Genomic DNA, 22,288 nt, shown 5'->3' with positions numbered 1-22,288 from the left:
GGAAGGTAACGGCGCTCCATGTAGTAATGCCGGCCACATGACTTTGGAGGCATCTACGGACAATGCCGGCTCTTTGGCTTAGAAGTGGAGATGAGCACCAATCCCAAGAGTCAGACATGACTAGACTTAATGTCAGGGGAAAACCTTTACCTTTACCTATGAATAATAATAATAATGTGTTGGTGAAGGCTTTCATGGCTGGAATCATTGGATTTCTGTGAGTTTTCCAGGCTGTATGGCCACATTCCAGAAGTATCCCCTCCTGAGGTTTTGCCCATATCTATGGCAGGCATCCTCAGAGGTTGTGAGGTCAGTTGGAAACTAGGAAAGTGGGGTTTATATATTTGTGGAATGTCCAGGGTGAAAGAAAGAACTTTTCTGTTTGAGGCAATTGTGAATTTTGTAATTGGCCACCAGCTTCTGTCTTTCTCATTCAATCTCCATCTTTCTCATCTCCATCTCTTTTTCCAATTTCATCTTCTCCATCTGTGCCTGTCTCTCTTTCTCCTCGGCCTCTAATTGTAATTTCCTCATCTCTAATTGATATTTCATCATTGCTTCTGACATGGTGGTCTGTTGTTCAGAATCTGAACTCTCTTCCCCTTGGTACACCTCTACCTCTCCTGCTCCTCTTTTCTGCTTTCTGGTGGCCATTCTTTATAACTTTTACCTCAGAAATTTTAATGAGCGATCTCAGGCACCAAATTAGGGATGTTATACGTATCCTGCCGCTGCTCCACCAAATTGTACAGATGCTGAGGTGACAGGGAATGGAATCCCTTTTGAATCCCACAGCTGCCACCAAATTGTACAGAACTGAGGGTGACAGGGAATGGAATCCTTTTGATCCCCTCCGCTTGCCACCAATATGTGCAGAGGTAAGGTGTCTGACAGGAATGTGTGACAGAGATGGAATCCCTCTGATCCTACACACACACACACAGATACCACCAATTAATAAAGATGTTTTATGAGAGATGATGTTAATTCATTATTTGTTTGACTATCTTCTTCACTGCCACCAATGGAGGAGACGTCAGGCAGATGGCACTGGTTCTTTTAAGCTGTCTCTATTTGTTTTACTTCAGATGTTGTTGTTACTTAACTTAATATAAGAGTATGACAGAGGCTTAGTTAGAATAAAATCAAAATAAGTTTATTGCAGGTACAGAGCTTGATGGTTTCATATAACTTGTTAAAGGCACTTCACTTAATGGCTACAAACGGATATGAGGTGGTCAAACTTTCAAAATATTTCTTTCTCTGGATTACACTAAACCCTGATCCTCCTGGATCCCCTGGGATTAATTTTCCCTAATCCACAGGCTCTATAAATGACCCTAGACAAGTCACCTAACTTGCCTAGTCTGGTCCAACTTAGATCTGACTCAAATCCTTCTATTTGAGCCAACCTGATTCTCCTCACAAGAATCAGATCCTCCACTGTGACTAGAAAATCACAGACTGCCTAAAATAAATCCTTTTATTTTAGACCTGACTCAAATTCTTTTGAGTCACCCTGATCCTCTACACAAGAATCAGTTCCTTCACTGTGAATGGAAATCACAGACTGCCTGGGTTTTAAAACATTCCCCCTTTTTCTTTCCAAACGGCGGTTGGCTCCGCCCCTGTTGCTATGGTAACCTGCCTTAAGATGGCTACCTTCCCCCATACATCATCAACTCAAATACTCACCATTTTAAACTTAGCCAAACCTGACTGTTCAAACAAAATCAAATACACATGTCATCTATAAACAAAATATAATTATACACTTCTTTACAGTCTCCTAGTTAAGAACCAGGATGAGACAACAGGAATTGAGAGGAATCTACCCCAAGGAAGGAAAATTCACTGCTGGTTCATCATCAAACTACAAATCCCAGGATTCAAGACAGCTGAAGTGATTTCAAACTGTATTAATTCTACAGCTTTACTTTTCATTTATTTCTTTTGCAGTTTTCTCCTCTAGGCTACTGAGGTGAGGCACACCTGCACCTTCAATATAGTTGCAGTTTCCAAACCATTCATTGGAGTTCTCTTACAGCCAAATTGGCCTTCTCTAAATTTATTTTGCCATCTCTGCTCTGAAGCACCATTTCACCTATGGTGGATATCACTTGCGGCCTTTATAGCCGATTTCATGGCGCTGTCGATCCAAGCATGAGGATGAGTCGTGTGTTCTCCTGCAAAGTAAATCCTGTCTTCATTCTGGGACAAAACATTAGCATAGTGGGTAAACTGGTATGGGGTGAAGGCACTGAATGCTCCAACCGAATATTGGTCCAAGGCCCATTTTTGCACTACATGTTTCTGACAAATAGACTCGAGGTATTGTTTGGATATTTGGTGGATTTTTGCTAGGTCATCCATCAGTATCCCAATGTATTTTTCCGGACTGAGTGCACTATACAAATCAGTGTCGCCATGCAAAGTGTAGGAAGCCAGCAGTACCCCCATCCCACTGGGGAAGTTGTGGTTTGGGTAGCTGATTCTTCGGGATGGGAGATCTGTGATGGACCATCCACCTTGAATCCCGTCTTCCTCCCAAAATTTCTCAGTGCAAACCAAGGCAATTTTCGTAGCACTTGCATAATTCAGAGACCGCAAAGCCTGAGCCTTGGAAGCCGAAAGTGGCGGCACGAATTTGATGAGCTGCGTGGCTTTTGCAGTCGCTGTGACAAGAACAAAGTCAGCAAAAAGGGACGAAAATGCCCGTTTAGATGACCACCAGTAGAACACTCTCAATTTTTCACCTATACACTGAATCTGCTCCACTGTATAGTTAAAATGAACAATCTCAGATATTTCGTGGTATAAATGTTGAGGAAGCTGATCAAATCCACCTGAAATTTCTTCAGAACTGAAAGTGAGACAAAAGTGAGACACAAGTATAAAAGGGTAAGTTATCACAACTGTTGGGGGGGGGGGGTACTTGACACCTATTTTTCCTCTCTTTTCTTTATCAATCTGGAGTTCATAAAATTGTTTTAAACTGATTTTACCATACCATGGTGTCAGCCCCCATCTATATTATATGGTCAGTATAAACACAGTGTGTTAAAGCGCTGAGCTGCTGAACTTGCAGACCAAAAGGTCCCAGATTCAAATCCCGGGAGCGGAATGAGCGCCCGCTGTTAGCCCCAGCTCCTGCCAGCCTAGCAGTTCGAAAACATGCAAATGTGAGTAGATCAATAGGTACCGCTCCGGCGGGAAGGTAATGGCGCTCCATGCAGTCATGCTGGCCACATGACCTTGGAGATATCTATGGACAACGCCGGCTCTTTGGCTTAGAAATGGAGATGAGCACCAACCTCCAGAGTCGGTCACGACTGGACTTAACGTCAGGGGAAACCTTTACCTTTTATAAACTCATACAATGCAATTTGACTGCATTGAACTGTATTGAACTAACCAGACATGAACAAACTTGGGCCCTTTAGATGTTTTGGACTTCAACTCCCACAATTCCTAACACCAGTAAGTTATTAGAAATTGTGGAAGTTGAAGTCCAAAACACCTGGAGGGCCCAAGTTTGCCCATGCCTGGTCTACACTGACACTATTTTATTTATTTACATCATTTCTATCCCACCTTTCTCACCTGGAGGGACTCAAGGCGGCTTACAAATCTGACAAAATTCAATGTTGGTAAATAACAATACAGTAAAATAAAACATGGAGTAATTAAAACAGTTAAAAACAATTAGAAACAATTAGGCAATTAACAATAAAAACAATATACAAACTTAGAACATATAAAGTGCTTAAATCCATTTCTAACTGCGTCATATAACAGTGTAGATGGGGCTTAAATTCATAATATAAATTCAATAATTGAAATGAGCATTAGATAGAAGACAGTTTGGGGAATTGGTATGTGAGCAAAGGGGGTTTTGCAGCTGCCTTCCCAGCAGGAGCCAAAACCTCAGGAGATGAGGAGGGGCAGCTCCTGAAGGCACTTGGCTTTGAAGAAGATCTGAAGCTGACCGACAGAGTAGTCCCATTTGAGTGCACAGTGAATGGGGAGATTCTGGGAGTTGTAGTAAAGTAACTTTCCCAAGCATTGAAATAATCTTGTGGTACTTTACCTAGTATAAGCTTTCATGATCCATAGCTATCACCATTGGATCATGTCTGGAATCCAGTAGGGCAGTTATGAGCGTCTAACCTTGATCTATGAATCCATAAATGACCCATATTCACTAATGCTACAACCATGACACCATTGCCATGATTCTGAATGCCTTCCCAAACATACTTTACCAGACAGCTTCCAGATCAAATGAAAGGTATCAGTTCAGGTAGTGAAACTAAGCAGTTCAAAACCAGCTGTGAAGCTGTGAGTAGAGAAATTAGACACCACTTAAGAAAGGAGGTATTTTAGGAAAAGGTAAAGGTTTCCCCTGACGTTAAATCCAGTCGTGTCCGACTCTGGGGGTTGGTGCTCATCTCCATTTCTAAGCCGAAGAGCTGGCGTTGTCCATAGACACTTCCAAGGCCACGTGGCTGGCATGATTGCATGGAGCACTGTTACTTTCCCGCCGGAGCAGTACCTATTGATCTACTCACATTTGCATGTTTTCAAACTGCTAGGTTGGCAGAAGCTGGAGCTAACAGCAGGCGCTCACTCGGCTCTCCAGATTCGAATCTGCGACCTTTTGGTCTGCAAGTTCAGCAGCTCAGTGATTTAACACACTGTGCCACCAGGGGCTCCATGGAGGGTTTTTTATGGAGGTATTTTACAGTACCATAAAAAAAAACAAATACCAGAAATACCAGAAATGCCGGCGATCAAAAGAACAGGAGGACACATTTGTGATCAAGGGCTCGTCATCGTCATAGTGGTTGGAGCGACGGCAACTCCCTGTGGCCGGAATCGAGCACAACCTCCAGGGCGCCGAAGTTGGGAAAATGCCGACATAATACCTTTGTCTTGTATGTCTAACAGCATTGAATGTTTGCTGTGTACATGTTCTCTGATCCGCCCTGAGTCCCCTTCAGGGTGAGAAGGGCAGAATATAAATGTTGTAAATAAACAAAGAGGATGACTTTTCCATTCCCCTCCAACCAGCCAATGAGGCTATGATGAAGGTGGAAATAAGAGGGGCACCAATCTCCTTTCTTCTCACATTCTCCCTCTAATCTCTTGCCTCGTCTGACTCTGGGCACATCTGCACTGAAGGTTTGATACAAATTGAAGCCAATGTCAAACTGTAATGGCTAGAAAACATACACTGCTTAAAAGTGCTCTGCAATGCCATTTAAGGATAGTAAAGCACATCAAGCAAAGTCAGGGGAAAGTCCGAGTTAATGCACATCAATGAGCCCCATGTTTAAACCACATCACACAGTGAAATCAGCTCTGCAGAATGCAAAGCACTTTATAGACATTTGCTCACATTGGTGTTTTGGAGGGCAGCGAGCAGGGGGTGGGTGGGTCCAAAAACACTTCTAGGGCATGGCATTAGTGGGATAACTGAGCCCCTGGGATGGGTAATAATATGTTACTTCCATTAATGTCACCCTATTTTAAAAACTATTTCATGCCTTTGGTGCGCTGCTGCAAATCTCTTCCAGAAAGTGGGGAGGGGAAGGAACCCTGTATAGTGATTTGAGACCATGTTCTATTGCTAATATGGCCTCCGGTGGCGAAGTGTGTTAAAGGGTTGAGCTGCTGAACTTGCGGACCAAAAGGTCACAGGTTCGAATCCGGGGAGCGGAATGAGCGCCCGCTGTTGGCCCCAGCTTCTGCCAACCTAGCAGTTTGAAAACATGCAAATGCGAGTAGATCAATAGGTACCGCTATGGCGGGAAAGTAACGGTGCTCCATGCAGTCATGCCGGCCACATGACCTTGGAGGTGTCTACGGACAACGCTGGCTCTTTGGCTTAGAAATTGAGATGAGCACCAACCCCCAGAGTCGGAAACGACTGGACTTAACGTCAGGGGAAACCTTTACCTCTATTGCTAATATAATCCCCTTCGTCGCCTCAACTTGTTCCAGACGTATCAGTCTAATCACTGATTTCTGCCAAACAGGTTCCAAACTGACCTTTCTATTGACGGGAGGTCAACTCGCTGCTGCATTTCAATTGCAGTATTTCATGATCAACTTTTTGTTAGACAGAGCCAAGGTTTGAAAAGTTACTTGGTGGACCTCATCTCATTGAATCCCCCAGCCAGTGTGGCCAGTGGACAAAATGTTAAATCTCAATTCAGTAATGAAATGCTGATTTCGTTCTTACATAGTGTCCTCCAGTCCACCTTTACCTGTCTTTAGAGTAGATAAGATAATCCATGGCAGTGTTAAGAAATGACAGGTGGAAGCCAGATTCTTGATTCAGGAGTTCACCAATCATGTCAACGGCCTCTTTGCTCAAATTTCCTTTCTTAATTAAGTATTCCTAATGTGTGAGAAAAGAGAAAATGAAGTGTGGGGTTAGATGTACATTTAAAGTTGTTAGTTCACTTCTAAAAAACATTTACTTTTATTGATCTAATAGCAGAAGATGTCTTCCAAATGCTGAACATCCCAAATCCAAAGTAAGAGGTAAAGTCACATTCACATCAAATTTAGTTTGGGTCAGGACAAGTGTCCCCAAACTAAGGCCCGTGGGCAGGATGAGGCCCTCCAAGGTCATTTACCTGGCCCCTGTCCTAAACTTTAGACTTAGAGTTGACCTAAGTCTGAAACGACTTGAAGACACGCAACAACAACAATCCTATTTTGGACTATTTAATCATAATCCCCCCCCCCAACAGTCTGAGGGACTGTGAACTAGCCCTCTAGTTAAAAAGTTTGAAGACCCCGGGTCTAGGATCTCTCTTTTTGTCTGGTATTTATACTACTGTATTTGGGATTTTTGTAGCCCCCGATGGCTCAGTGTGTTAAAGTGCTGAGCTGCCGAACTTGCAGATCGAAAAGTTGCAGGTTCGAATCCGAGGAGCAGAGTGAGCACCCGCTGTTAGCCTCAGCTTTTGCCAACCTAAAAAGGTAAAGGTTTCCCCTGACGTTAAGTCCAGTCGTGATCGACTCTGGGGGTTAGTGCTCATCTCAATTTCTAAGCCGAAGAGCCGGCGTTGTCCATAGACACCTCCAGGTCATGTGGCCGGCATGACTGCATGGAGCGCCGTTACTTTCCCGCCATAGCGGTACCTATTGATCTACTCACATTTGCATGTTTTCAAACTGCTAGGTTGGCAGGAGCTGGGGCTAACAGCAGGCGCTCATTCCACTCCCGGGATTTGAATCTGGCACCTTTCGGTCCGCAAGTTCAGCAGCTAAGCGCTTTAACACACTGTGCCACCAGGGGCCCCTTTGCCAACCTAGCAGTTCGAAAACATGCAAATGTGAGTAGATCAATAGATACCGCTCCGGCAGGAAGGTAACGGCACTCCATGCAGTCATGCCGGCCACATGACCTTGGAGGTGTCTATGGATAATGCCGGCTCTTCAGCTTAGAAATGGAGATGAACATCAACCCCCAGAGTCAGACATGACTAGACTTAATGTCGGGGGAAAACCTTTATCTTTACCTTAATTGGGATTTTAAAACATGCTTTTATTATTGCTTAATTGTCAGTATTCATATATTGATTCTTTGTATTTTTGGTGTTGCTTAAAAAGAACTGCTTTTTAAAAGAACTGAAATACAGGATTAATTACAGTTTTTGTAACTGAAGAGTGAATGAAGACAGACTTTACCTTAGTGGAAAAGGAGTCATATTCCTCTTTCAAAAGTGTACAGTTTTTTGTAACCTGTGCAAAAGGAACAAGAAAGATAGATAAAACTGACCAATCCTTACACAATCTGAATCAGGAAAAAAAACCTACTGAAAACTATGCAATTTGACTAAAACATCACAATATTTGCCATGCACTTTGTTCATTCTTAAGAAAGTAAATGATAGAATAAAATAGGCATCCTGAAAGTAAAGAAGAATGGAATGAAGTGAAATGAAAAAATGTGGCTGGTTGAAATATATATATATGAAAGGATTTCATGAGATATGTGATGTCCCCATACATTTTATTATTACAGTTTATATATGTGTCTATATCTCTTATAAGGGATTGGTTTAACTTCCTCTTTGCTAATACAATTTGAATTGCTGTGTCGTGAAATGATGCATGTCTAAAAAATATGTCGCAAACATGAAATGTTTGGAAAGCTGATCTGTGGGTTTTGTATCCGCAGGGATCTTTGAATCAAATCCCAATTATTTTATTTTATTTTATTTTCATGTCAGGAGAGACTTGAGAAACTGCAAGTCACTTCTGATGTGAGAGAATTGGCTATCTGCAAGGACATTGCCCAGGGGACGCCCGGGTGTTTGAAGTATCATAATAATAATAATAATAATAATAATAATAATAATAATAATAATAATAATAAGTTTATTTGTATCCCGCCACCATTTCCCCCGGAAGGGACTTGGGGCGGCTCACAGAAATATCAGATACAAATCAATAACAATGTACAATACACCAATAAACAATAACATGCACCAGTTCTAATATTTAAACATTGACCAGAAAAATGAAACACACTTACTAAAAACATAGAATTAAAGTTTACCATCCTGTGGGAGACTTCTCTCATGTCCCCACATAGGGAGCTGGAGCTGACAGAGGGAGCTCATCCTGCTCTCCTCGGATTCGAACTGGCGACCTGTCAGTCAGAAGTCCTGCCTGTTTACCCATTACATCACCGGGTTACCAGTGGTTATTAAGAGCCCACTATAATAGACATTTGGTTGTCCCATACTGCATTTCCTTTCTGTTCCCTGAGTGGCAGCAGCAGATGATGACAATTTTGTGATGTGGAACCAGGTAAATGTACAAGTTCATGACACCACACAAGGAGCTTCCATTACAACAAAACTTTCCAGACATTTTGTGTTGGTGACACATGTTTTAGACATGCATCATTTCATGACCAGTAATTCGGTTTTACTGGAAAACCGGAGATTAAACCAATTCCTTATAAGAGATATGGACACATAAATTGTAATAATGAAATGTACAGGGCCACAACATATCTAATGAAATTGTTTCGTGTATATTTTAAAATATACGGTATATCTTTTGTAAGATAATAACATATATTTTCAAGATTTTTGTCATTCACACAGCACATCTACACACTGCAGCTGAGACTCTAATTGTCTAAGGTGAGATGCGATTGGTGCTTCAGATTTTCTTGGAATGAAGTTTTCCATCTTCCCGAGGCAGCAGTCTCCCAAGCAAGGAATGCTAGGAGTTGCAGTCTAGAAAGATTTGACAAGCTCATCATTCCTACCCCTCTTATTAAAGCAAACTAACAGCAGCATCCCCATTTTGTCACAGAATAAGGTTGAGGGTGACTTGAGATCACTCTGTAACTGCTGTCATATTAAATCTGTACTGTGCAATTCCACTATGTCTAGTTCAGCGTGTTCATTCAGTTTCCTTATAACACATACACATGTGTGTACCTTCACACATACCTCATCCAGTGCCTCCTGAAAAAGTTCATCAACAGATTTTCCTTGTTCGTTGGGATTAACTTCGTACCCAAAAATTCCAGGATTTTTATGGACATCTCCCACTCTATGCCTGCTGTTTCTGATGAAATACCAGGCATTCTCATCCATTTGAGCGTGGTGGTTTAGTCTGAGGTTGAATTTGCTCACGTATTCACGGACAATTCTAAAAGGGGAAAAATAACAACCAACGGTTTCTTAATTTTCTCATTAGGAAGAATATGACGAGTCCTTCTGGAGCCAACCAAAGTTCAGTATTGTGTTTCTCACAGTGGATGAACAGATACTTCTGGGAAGCTGAAGGGCAAGGCATGAACAGCCCGCTCCTGCTCTTGTGCCCAGAGCTAAACAGAGCTAAGGAAAGGTTACTTTTTATGGAGCAGAGCTAAGGAAAGGTTACTTTTTATGACTACAATTCCCTGCATCCTATGCTAGCATGCTAGTATGGTCATAGAGTTGGAAGAGACTACATAGGCCATCTAGTCCAACCCCTTGTCAAGCACAATCAAAGTACTCCTTTTTTTGTGTTAGGAGCGACTTGAGAAATTGCAAGTCGCTTCTGGTGTGAGAGAATTGGCTGTCTGCAAGGACACTGCCCAGGGGATGAACAGATGTTTTGATGTTTTTATCATCTTTGTGGGAGACATCTTGTGGGAGGCTGGAGCTGATAGAGGGAGCTCATCCGTGCTCTCCCCGGGTTGGATTCGAACCTGGCAACCTTCAGGTCAGCAACCCAACCCAACCAACTGGATGGCCTGACAGATGGCCATCCAATCTCTGTTTACAAGCTTCTAAGGAAGGAGCTTCCACCATGCTCGGAGGCAGAGAGTTCCGCTGCTGAACAGCTCTTACAGTTAGGAAATTCTTCCTATGGTTCAGGTGGAATCTCCTTTCCTGTAATTTGAACCCATTGCTCTGAGCCCTACCCTGTTTCCCCTAAAATAAGACATCCCCAAAAAATAAGACCTAGTAGAAGTTTTGCTGAATTGCTAAATATAAGGCCTCCCCCGAAAGTAAGACCTAGCAAAGTTTTTGTTTGGAAGCATGCCCAGTGCCTGCCAAATAGAACACCAGAGCATGCAGGATTGGTAAATGTACATACCAGTTGTACATAGAAATAATGGTAGTAACAAGAAATTCTTGATAGGATTCACAATTTGTCTGGTTATGCTGGTTTGTGATGACAGCTACTGTACAGTATATAATAAATGTTAATTTTTTTGTTCAACAATAAATGTGAATTCTTCTTAATGGAAAAATAAGACATCCCCTGAAAATAAGACCTAGCACATCTTTGGGAGCAAAAATTAATATAAGACACTGTCTTATTTTCGGGGAAACACGGTAGTTTCCAGGGCAGCAGAAAACAAGCATGTTCCCTCTTACTTATGACATCCTTGCACATATTTATACATGGCAATCATGTCTTCTCTCAACCTTCTCTTGATTCAGAAGTTATAGACCAAAAGAGTCCAAGTCTTGGGGGAAAAGTAAATTATAAAAAAGTTAACACCAGCAGTGTTTCCAAGCTCTGTCCTGGAGGTTGTTAAAAAGCCACCATAGATAAATATTGTATTCATGCATGCCTATGTAATCAGTTGTAGCCACTGGAAGCTTTATACTTAATTAATAGGAACCAGATGTAGTGGTAGAGTAGGATCATAGAGTTGGAAGAAACCACAAGTGCCCTCCAGTCCAACCTCCTGCTTATAGAGCCATTGAAATAAATGGCACAAGGCATTTCCTCATAGCCTCCATTGAAAGTGGATCACCTGCCAATCTCTGCTTTGATCACATTCTCTGTCCTGAGAGCCAAGGTGGTGGTCTTTGTTTGAAATATGCCTTGCTATTTCCTGCCTGTCATGGAATCAAATCCCAGGGCTGGATTTCCAAGCCCTGAATCTGGCTTCATAACATAAAACAACCCTGCAAGCACCTGGCGGGAGAAGATAAAATGAGCCTGGGAACTCAGGGTTGAAAGTATAAACAATTATAATTGATGTAGTGTGTGGGAATGGTAGTAATGTGATCCGGAGGGTGGGGTTTGATGATGATATTTGCGTGTGCTGTTACGTTGCATCAGAAGTGATAAAATTGAATGTATGTAAACATTAGGTCATTCTCGACTTTTCCAAAGTCATGTATTCTTCAATAAAGATTGGATTTGAGAGCAGCTATCTTTGATCTGCGTTCAGACTGATCCTTTGAAGTGAGCGCGACATTTAAGTCGAGAATCCCGTTCTCACCCTCCTGCGGAATTCGCAGTGAAGTGATAATGAGTGGAGAAGGAGATCAAAGCCCAAATGGAGCAGGGAGGCCTTTGCAAGGGGCCCGGCCGTTGGGAGAAGAGACGCTGCAAGCCATAGCTTCCTCTACGGGGTACCCCAGGCCGGACGGCGTGACCCAGAGGATTCCCAGGGGAGGAAGAGGCGTCTCTGCGGCTGCGGAAACCAGTTGGGGATCTGGAGGAAGCATGCCGGAGACCGTGGCCCTGCGGTTATCCATCCTGGAAACAAATTTATCCAGGCTGTCGGAAACCGTAGGGAGGTTGGTGCCACTATTGGAAGAGAATCTCCAAAAGGAGCCCATCCGATATGGCGCCGAGAGAGAGCCAAGTAAAGAAGGAGATTGGAGCCAGAGGGGCCAGCGAGCATCAACGCAGAGTCCCGTGGCGGCGAGGGGCGAGGGAGATGAGGAATATTGGCAGGAGCTGGAGTTCCGAGACAGAATGGCACGCGAAGTGGAGTGCCAGCGAGCTCTGGGAACTCTGAGGCCGCCATCTCCAACAGAGCTCCCAACCCCCCGAATGGGCGTCGGGGTGGAAAGACCACTGGGGCCAGGGATCGGGTCCAGTGGATTAGCAGACGAAGGCGGAGAGGAGCAGGAGATCCAGGAAGAGGAGGAGAATGTGCTGTACGACGAGGGAAGACGAGATGCGGGGGCTACAGCGAGGCCCGTATGCGGATGGGCGGAAGGGCCGACAGCGGCGGCAGAATTTCGGGAGCCGCGCAGAATGACCACCGGAGTGGGGCGCGGCGTGTTCAGAGGGGCCGTCCAAGGAAACCCGATGCAACCCTTCCCCCTGCCTCCCAGACAGCACCAACGGGCCGCAGAATGGATGCCAAGGAGGGAAGATCTCAAACTAGAATACGGAGGGGAATCAGCTGAATTGAACTTTTTTCTAATTAGCATCAGAGGATACATGGAAGACAATGCACACACATTCCCCTCCGAAGCAAGCAGGGTTCGAGCCATCGGCAACACACTAAAGAGAGGAGCTGCAAGCTGGTATGTGCAACTACATGCCAGACGCGACCCATGCCTGAGGTCAGTGCCCCGCTTCCTCGCCGCACTGGAAAACCGGTTCAGAGACCGGCTAGAGCAATTGAGGGCTCGAGACCAGCTTAAAGGAATAAAGCAGAGGGACAAAACGGTGCCCGAGTACGCAGAGGAATTCCTCCACCTCGCGGAAAGGGTACCAGAGTGGTCTGAAGTGACCAAAGTGGAAATATTTAAAGAGGGACTACGCCCCGAGGTTTTCAGCTGGGCAGCGCACAGAGATGACCCCGAAACGCTCCAGGGATGGATTCAACTAGCGGGGCGCGTTGAGTCCACCCTGGCCCAAGTGAAGCGCTTCAGGAGCAGCGGCGGCCAGCAAAGACCGGTGGCAAGAGGCCGAGGAGAAACGAGGAAGCAGGAAAGGTCCGGAGGGAGGCCGGGGATTCCCTCCAGAGGAGACGACAACAAACCTAAACCGGGATGCTTTGTGTGTGGGAAGACGGGCCATCGAGCAGCAGAATGTTGGGCACGGAAGGGGGAGCCACCAAAACCCTCAAAACCCAAGCCAGCAACCGGGAGGCGTGCGGAGGAGGAGGTGCAAGCCCCAGAATCTTCGGAAAAACTGGTGAGTCGGGACAAACGCATGATAGTAGTGCCAATCTGCATCTCGGGGCTAGAGAATCGGGCCACCTGCAAGGCATTCGTGGATTGTGGTTGTTCTAGGAACATTATAACTCCGGAACTAGCAGGAGCGCTGAAGTGCCAGCAGATGGCGCTTGACTCCCCAATTGCATTTTCGCAGCTAGATGGATCAGTTGCTGCTGGGGAAGTATCTACAAAGGAAATACGGGGGGTCCCATGTAAAATAGGCAAATGGGAAGGAAGAATATCCTTTGTGATAGCCCCTATTGCCGCATACCACGTAATATTAGGGATACCATGGCTCGAACAGGCTAATCCTGAAGTAGATTGGAGAGGAAAGAGCCTAGCATTTAAAGAACAGCAGACGCAATGGGAGATAAGCAAAATTGCAGAAGAGGAGGACGAGGGAGATGAAGCAGGTGAAATAGACCCACAGCTATTGCCACCTGAATACAGAGACTTTGTGGATGTTTTCAATCAGAAAGAAGCAAGTAAATTACCTCCCAAAAGGAATATAGAAGTAGAAATTGAAATAACCCCAGGAGCAAACTTACCAAAACCAAAAGTGTATCCCATGTCTGTGCAGGAGAAGGAGGAATTGAGGAAATATATTGATAAAAACCTGGTGCGAGGCTTCATTAAGCCATCCAATTCTCCTCTCGGGGCCCCAGTGTTATTTAGGAGAAAGAAAGACAACTCCCTAAGATTGTGCATTGATTATCGAAATTTAAATGCAATTACTAAGGACAATAAATACCCTATGCCCTTAGTAAAGGATTTAATTACCGTATTGAAGAAAGGGAGCATATTTACTAAACTGGATTTAATTGAAGCATATCATAAATTAAGAATCAAACCGGAGGATACTTGGAAAACTGCATTTTCCTGCGCATTCGGCCATTTTGAATATAAAATTTTGCCTTTCGGATTAAAAAACGGAGGCGGTTGCTTTATGCAGCTTATAAATGAAATACTACACCCATTGTTGTACAGAGGGGTATTCATATTCCTTGATGATATCTTGATTGTGAGCGAAGATAAGGAAAAGCACGTGAAATTGGTCCGGGAAGTGTTGCAGAGACTAAGAGAAGCAAAGCTGTACGCAAAACTGTCCAAATGTGAATTTAATAAAACTCAAATTGACTTTCTGGGGTATCGGATATCTCCAGAAGGGTTAGCTATGGATCCAGCTAAAGTATCAGATGTAAAAGAATGGGGAGTGCCTCAAACAAGGAGGCAATTGCAATCATTTCTGGGGTTTGCAAATTTTTATAGATCCTTCATAAAAGGCTTCGCGCAAATAACCGCACCCCTTACTGAACTTTTAAAAACAAAAGGGAAAGGGGAGACAGCAAAAGTAAAAGCTCCTGGCGCCAAACTGAGTTGGACGCCAGAATGCCAAAAGGCATTTGAAACCCTAAAAGAATGCTTCACAGAAGGACCCATCCTAAAACATCCAGATATCAGAAGCCCTTTCATAATCCATTGCGATGCCTCAGACTGTGCGTACGGGGCAGTACTATTGCAAAAAGATCAAAATGGGAACTTAAAACCCTGTGGATATTTGTCCCGGAAGTTCAGCGAAACTGAAAAATGTTGGCCAATATGGGAAAAAGAGGCATTAGCCATATTAAAAGCCTTAGAATGCTGGTGACACTTCCTCGAAGGAAGCGGAATCCCATTTGAAATTTGGTCTGACCATAAGAACCTCCAGTATTTAAAGTCTCCTCGAAAATTGTCCCCCAAACAAATTAGATGGGCGCAATACTTCAGCAGGTTCGATTTCCAATTAAAATTTTTTCAAGGGAAGCAGAATGTCTTGGCAGATGCTCTTTCACGCATGCCTCAACACGAAGGCATAACCACAGCAAAAGAGGGGACAATATTCTCTGATAAACAATGGGGCTTAGCTGTCAGGACAAGAGCGCAAACCCAAAAGGAGAACACGGCTATTGTTGAACTCAACGGGGAAGATAATTGGGGAAACGAACTGAAACAGTCTTATGAAGAAGATCAGTGGATCGCATCCAACGCAGAAAAGGGGGAGCAGAAGGGGGGATTTTGGTTTGTTAACAAGAAACTGTATATCCCAGCAATATTAAGGATTAAGATTTTGCATCGTTTTCACAATAACCAGAGCGCTGGTCATACAGGAATTACAAAAACAACGAAGGCAATAGCAAAACATTGTTGGTGGCCAGGAATGAGGAAGGACATAAAGAATCATGTTGTTCAATGTGATGATTGTGCCAGAAATAAATCGAGAGGAGGGAAGCCTATGGGATTATTATAAACAGTAGCGGAACCTACCAGACCTTGGGAATGTGTAGCTATGGACTTTGTGGGGGAACTGCCGGTTAGCAAAGGACATCGTTATATTTGGACAGTATTAGACCTGTTTTCTAAACAGGCCCACTTTATAGCACTGACGAAACTACCATCGGCCGAGAAACTAGCTGAATTGTACATAAACCATATTTACAAACTGCATGGATGTCCCAGTAGAGTGGTCAGTGACAGAGGAGTACAATTCACAGCAAAATTTTGGGAAAAATTCTTGGAAATGCTAGGAGCAGAAAGGAGTCTAAGTTCTGCTTTTCACCCCATGACAAACGGGGCAGTAGAACGTACTCAGCAGACACTTGGGCAGTTCCTTCGAATGTACTCTAACATGAGACAAAATGACTGGTCTAGGTGGTTGGCTTTTGCAGAACTAGCTTTTAATTCGACTATACATTCAGCAACAAATAAAACCCCCTTTGAAGTAGTTTACGGGTATGAAATACAGCCTTTGCCCCAGTTGCCAAGATGGACAGAGAATGAGGAAACAGAGGCAGGAAAATGGAAAACGCAAATGCTAGAATGCTGGAGTCAAGTGACTGCATCCTTAAAGGAAGCACACAAAAAGTATAAAGCGTTCGCAGACAGAAAGAGGGTGGAAGGCGATAAATTGGATAAAGGAGATCTAGTGTGGTTAAGTACCCAAAACATCAAATTGGGGCTACCTTCGAGAAAATTGGGCCCCAAATATATTGGACCATTCAGAATACAGGGTGTTATCAATGAAGTAACTTTCCAGTTGGCATTGCCAAAAAGTTTAGGGAAAATACACCCAGTATTCCATCGCAGCTTACTGAAAAAGTATATGGGGACTTTGGACAAAATGGACACATAGAGTTATTGTTTGATTTGTTTCAGGACTATGATGAAAGAAGAACCGGAGAGGAGGACGAAGAAAACGAGGGCGCCATGTCATGGAGCCAAATCCCAGGGCTGGATTTCCAAGCCCTGAATCTGGCTTCATAACATAAAACAACCCTGCAAGCACCTGGCGGGAGAAGATAAAATGAGCCTGGGAACTCAGGGTTGAAAGTATAAACAATTATAATTGATGTAGTGTGTGGGAATGGTAGTAATGTGATCCGGAGGGTGGGGTTTGATGATGATATTTGCGTGTGCTGTTACGTTGCATCAGAAGTGATAAAATTGAATGTATGTAAACATTAGGTCATTCTCGACTTTTCCAAAGTCATGTATTCTTCAATAAAGATTGGATTTGAGAGCAGCTATCTTTGATCTGCGTTCAGACTGATCCTTTGAAGTGAGCGCGACACTGCCACTATTTTTTTTAAATACAGTAGAGTCTCACTTATCCAAGCCTCGCTTATCCAAAGTTCTGGATTATCCAAGCCATTTTTGTAGTCAATGTTTTCAATATATCGTGATATTTTGGTGCTAAATTCATAAATACAGTAATTACAACATAACATTCCTGCGCATTGAACTACTTTTTCTGTCAAATTTGTTGTATAACATGATGTTTTGGTGCTTAATTTGTAAAATCATAACCTAATTTGATGTTTAATAGGCTATTCCTTAATCTCTCCTTATCATCCAAGATATTCGCTTATCCAAGCTTCTGCTGATCCGTTTAGCTTGGATAAGTGAGACTCTACTGTAAAGGGATTTCTACTCTGCCTTTCTATCTCAGCAATAGGCTCCCTCACAATGGCTATCAAGTGTCAGTGAATTAAGCAATATGGAAAAAACTGATTTCAAACACAATAGCAATACTGCATCATCATAAAACACTCAAGTTCAACAACCAGAATAACAACATTTTTTGTTCGGATTGAAAAATAGGGAGAACGGGGATGCCCACAGTGAGAGGTTCCTGAGCTCCAGCACCACCACTGAAGAGTTCTCTTCCTAAATGAATTAATGGGCATTTTCTCTCAGATTTACATGGTTTCTCTCATGAGTGGACCCTTTTCTGCTTGCTGTAGTCAGAATTAAAAATAAAGCTTTCCCAAAAATGACATGTCACTGCCAAAAACAACAACACGCATACAGATACACAGGATGCCCCTTCTCACACAAAAGAAGATGCTCCCAGAGATAAGTGGAGTCAATTCATCCCCATCTTTCAAAAATTATGGGCTGCATTTTCTTTGCCTGTGGGATCCTACAGATTACTGACGAAATGGGTGTGTGTCATGTGATGGAACCTGTAAGGATCCCGTAGGCAAAGAGTCTTGAAGATGGGTCACAGATGCATGGGATGAGGTGCTCTCTGTAGCTGGATACAGCGTAGAGTTTCCACCACTAATCAAAGCAAGCTGGCAGGTTTTCATGAGAGGACATGAGGTCCAAACTACACAAATAACTAGTACAACCCTCATCATCCTCAGCTAGTTTGGCTTTGCTGGTTGGACACTATAGTCAAATATGTCTGAGGGCTCCAGGGTTGATCATTAAAAGTCAAGCATTTCCCTTTAAGAGCCCCTTAAGAACATTTGGAGAGGTCCTTCTCTCTGTCCATCATCTTCTCTGGCACATTTGGTGAGAACAAGGGAGAAGACCCTTTTAGTAGCTACTCCCAGACTTTGGATCTCTCTCCTTATCCACAGGAGATAAATTTCTGGCCAGGCTGTGGTTATGTGAAAGTTACCTGATTTCCAGTTCTAGCATACCATCAGGTTGCATCGGAGGACTGAGAAATTCCTAGAAAGGTATTTTCTCTTAAGAGTTTTCTAAGTCATCCAACACAACTATAATAACCTACGGGGCAATTATACCATAGAATTTATGGGAAGACCTATCAAATTCCCTAGAGACTCCATTAATCTCCCCTTCCAGAAACAGGTAAGTGAAACCATGGATACAGGTTCTATGTAAGACTTAGTGTACTGAGGTTATTTGATTGCTTTCAATGGCAGTTCCACATACTTTACCTATAAAAACTTTATCCATGCTTTGATAGGTCATTATAGGAAAAAAAAATCTCATGAGATGTTTAACATAAAACAATAATAAAACTTGAAAGATTTGGTGCAGTGTGCAGTTTTACTCAAATTCTGTGCAAGAGTCAAAATGTTCTGGGAGGCCTCTTCATTGAATCATAGAATAGTAGAGTTGGAAGAGACCTCACCGGCCAACTAGTCCAACCCCCTGCCAAGAAGAAGGAAAATTGCAAAGCACCCCCAACAGATGGCCATCCAGCCTCTGTTTAAAAGGCTCCAAAGAAGGAGTCTCCACCACACTCTTGGGCGGGAAGTTCCACTGCCGAACAGCCCTCACAGTGAGGAAGTTCTTCCTAATGTTCAGGTGAAATCTCCTTTCCTGTAGTTTGAGGCCATTGTTCCGCATCCTAGTCCCCAAGGCAGCAGAATACAAGCTAGCTCCCTCCTCCATATGACTTCCCCACACGTATTTATACATGGCTATCATGTCTCCTCTCATTCCTACCTGTGAGATTTGGGCAACTGCATAGGCCCCATATCCACATACCAATCATCCTCTCGGTGTGTCCTTATTCGTCCTCCTGCTCGATGACTGGCTTCCAAAATCACAACCTAGGAAAAAGCATATGCATGAACGATGTGTTAGCCCATTCCCTTTGTCCTTGCTTCTAATGTTCCATGCTCTACATTAAGGATACTCACACCACACTGTCATACAGCCATGATCCCACTTTTATTGCCATACTTTCATCCTATGGAATCCTGGGATTTGCAGTTTAGGAAGGTTTTATTTTAGGATTCTCAGCCCAAGAGCTCATCGAACCACAAAGTCTAGGATTCTATTGGGCAGAGCTATGGCAGCCAGAGTGGAATCATAGTGCTAGAATTGTATAGTTTGAAATGGCTTCCAGATGTTTTTAGTGTACTACAAGGTGGGAATCTTGCAGGAACAGAAATAATTGCATGCTCAGAGTGTGGGAAAGTGACATTTTAGGATATTTAGGATATTTAGAGCTCTATAAATCTCCATCCAGCATTGTCAGTGGCCACAGTTTTGAGAGCTGTACTCACCATTGTTCTATGCTCTGCCTGTACCACTGGGATAGTGTGACAAATCCTTCAGTTAGATCAATTTTTCATTTTCCTCAAATAAAGTCAAAGTCAAGACAACTGTGAGCAACTTAAAAGGGGTTACAAGTAACATTTTTATTCCTATACCCATCTGCCAGATTACAGTATATTACCTGTGTACAACTGATGGCAAAATGCTAACAGGACAGAGAAAAAGCAGAACTACTCAACTCTTTCTTTGCCTCAGTTTTCTCCTGAAACATTAACTTGAGGAGGATGGAGCATAGGATGCAGTAGGGGAAATGCAGCACAGAATAGGCAAGGAGGCAGTACAGGAATATCTGACTATGACTAATTTAAATGAATTCAAGTCCCTGTGGCTAAATGAATTACATCCAAAGATAGAAGCAATTTCAGAACCACTGGCAGTCATCTTTGAGAATTCCTGGAAAACAAGAGCAGTTCCAGTATATTGGGAGAAGGTAAATGTTTTCTCCGTCTTCAAAAATGGGGGAATGGAGCACCCAAATAATTATTGCCCAGTCAGCCTGACATCAATGCCAGGAAAGATTCTGGAGCAGATCATTAAAGAGACAATCCGTATGCACTTAGAAAGGAATATCATGTTTTCTAAAAAGCATGGGTGTCTCAAAATAAAAGTCATGCCGGATTAACCTTATCTCTTTTTTAATAGAGTTACAGGCTTGGTAGATGAAAGGAAAGCTGTGGATGTAGCAAGCTTGATTACTGTCTGGCTGCTGTTTTTGAGCTGAGCCTGATACACAAGGAGATATTTAATATTTTCTGTTAGGTACCTTCTTGCATACTTGAAAAAGCCCTTATGCCAATGTACTCCTTAGGCCCCTTTCACACTGCCTTTTAAAATCCAGATTATCTACTTTGAACTGAATTATATGGCAGTGTAGGGGGCCCCTGGTGGTGCAATGTATTAAAGCGTTGAGCTGCTGAACTTGTGGACCAAAAGGTCACAGGTTCGAATCCAGGGAGCAGAGTGAGCACCTGCTGTTAGCCCCAGTTTCTGCCAACCTAGCAGTTTGAAAACATGCAGATGTGAGTAGATCAATAGGTACCGCTCTGGCGGGAAGGTAACAGGACTCCATACAGTTATGCCGGCCACACGACCTTGGAGGTGTCTATGGATAAAGCTGGCTGTTTGGCTTAGAAATGGAGATGTGCACCAATCCCCAGAGTCGGACACAACTGGACTTAATGTCAGGGGAAAACCTTTACCTTTACCCTTAGACTCATATGATCCAGTTCAAAGCAGAAATTGTGGATTATTTTCTTTGATAATTTTGATTAGATGGCAGTGTAGAAGGGGCCTTAGTTGCACTAATATAATCAACCAGTGGGATTTTGATGGCATCTCCCATTGAAGTCATTGTTCAGGAGTCAATGACAATTTTTTTTAGCCTTTTAGGCAAATGGTACATTTAAAATCTTTTTCCTTACACAGAGGTTATCTCTAAGTCCAAACACACACAAACACACACATACTGAATTATTATTTTTCTTTCTGATTAAAGACCAGTTGATTCCTTGGGACTATGTCATTACCCGATGTCCGGCATCTTTTAGTAATTTGGCAGCAGTGAGTCCACTTATTCCTGCCCCGACAACCACAATGGTCTTTGCTCTCGAGGCCTTTCCTAGCCCATGTCTAGCAATATCCAACCATTTTTCATATTCCGGATCTTGGAGACAGCCTTCTAGGTTGTCAATGCCATTTCCAGAGGTTAGGTCAGTCATGAGCAGTAAAAGTGGTAGAAGTACTAGAAATACAAAGGAGATGGGGGTGAATTGATTTTCCCAGCTGAGGGATTTTTCTGTCATTTCACTATTCTTTGCGTGTTATTCTGTTTGCCTTCCTATAAGCAGAAACTATCAAACCTTTCAGGATGTTGATAACAGGTTTCAAGTGACGATTGAACAAAAGTTCTTGTTCTATGTATTTTTATACACATACCTCACATTTTTTTCAGAATTGAGACCAAAATAATACTTAAAAAGCTAAACAATTTAAACATGCAAAAGGTAAATATTAACACGTGACCAGTCTTCTACCTATACAAATAATACAGGAAGAAATGATAAGCCTGAGGAGACAAATACACAGCATTATGTGAAAACTGCAATGCCAATTTATCTGCTTTGTGTGTAGTTCAAGACTAAGAGGTCTCCATAGTACTGAACCCTATCCTCAGAATAGGTTTTACCTATTGCTAATCTTCTTTAAAATTCGGATTAAAATCTGCATTAGATTCATCACTCCACTTACATGAAAGCCAACCATGACCACAGCTGAGTAAGAATAATAGTTTTAAGATGCAGCATTTAAATTTCAAAGGAAAAGAAAGCACTTACTGAAGTAGTCCATGTTTGAAGGGCTCTTTAAGGTTGCAAGTCAGCTCTTACATTTATAGAGAACAACTCCTGAGAGCCAAATAAATGGCATTCAGAATCCAAGCAAACAGGTTTTGTCCTCTTAAAACTTCTTTTTGATAG

General features: G+C 42.9%; 1 protein-coding gene across 1 annotated transcript; it reads right to left on the bottom strand.

Annotated features, from left to right (window-relative positions):
• Positions 1 to 1,134: 1,134 nt before the first annotated feature.
• Positions 1,135 to 22,269, bottom strand: LOC100567189 (L-amino-acid oxidase). The gene is made up of 6 exons (XM_016991782.2): positions 21,341 to 22,269; positions 19,197 to 19,303; positions 9,492 to 9,693; positions 7,708 to 7,761; positions 6,273 to 6,406; positions 1,135 to 2,863 (listed from the first exon to the last, which is right to left on the bottom strand). The coding sequence occupies exons 1-6, from the start codon at positions 21,614 to 21,616 to the stop codon at positions 2,101 to 2,103; spliced, it is 1,536 nt and encodes a 511-aa protein (XP_016847271.1). The 5' UTR covers positions 21,617 to 22,269; the 3' UTR covers positions 1,135 to 2,100.
• Between the last annotated feature and the right edge of the window lie 19 nt (positions 22,270 to 22,288).

Source organism: Anolis carolinensis, chromosome 2, assembly GCF_035594765.1.
Source record: "Anolis carolinensis isolate JA03-04 chromosome 2, rAnoCar3.1.pri, whole genome shotgun sequence".
NCBI lineage: Eukaryota > Metazoa > Chordata > Lepidosauria > Squamata > Dactyloidae > Anolis > Anolis carolinensis.
The sequence above is the reverse complement of the archived record's forward strand: the minus strand, read 5'-3'. Positions and strand labels throughout refer to the sequence as shown.

Coding starts and splice junctions, on each gene's coding strand:
- LOC100567189 (XM_016991782.2), bottom strand. CDS start 21,616: ATGACAGAAAAATCCCTCAGCTGGGAAAATCAATTCACCCCCATCTCC. Junction 9,694..19,196: donor CAGTTGCCCAAATCTCACAG/GTAGGAATGAGA, acceptor TTCCCCTTTTAG/AATTGTCCGTGAATACGTGA. Junction 6,407..7,707: donor ATGACTCCTTTTCCACTAAG/GTAAAGTCTGTC, acceptor CTCACACATTAG/GAATACTTAATTAAGAAAGG.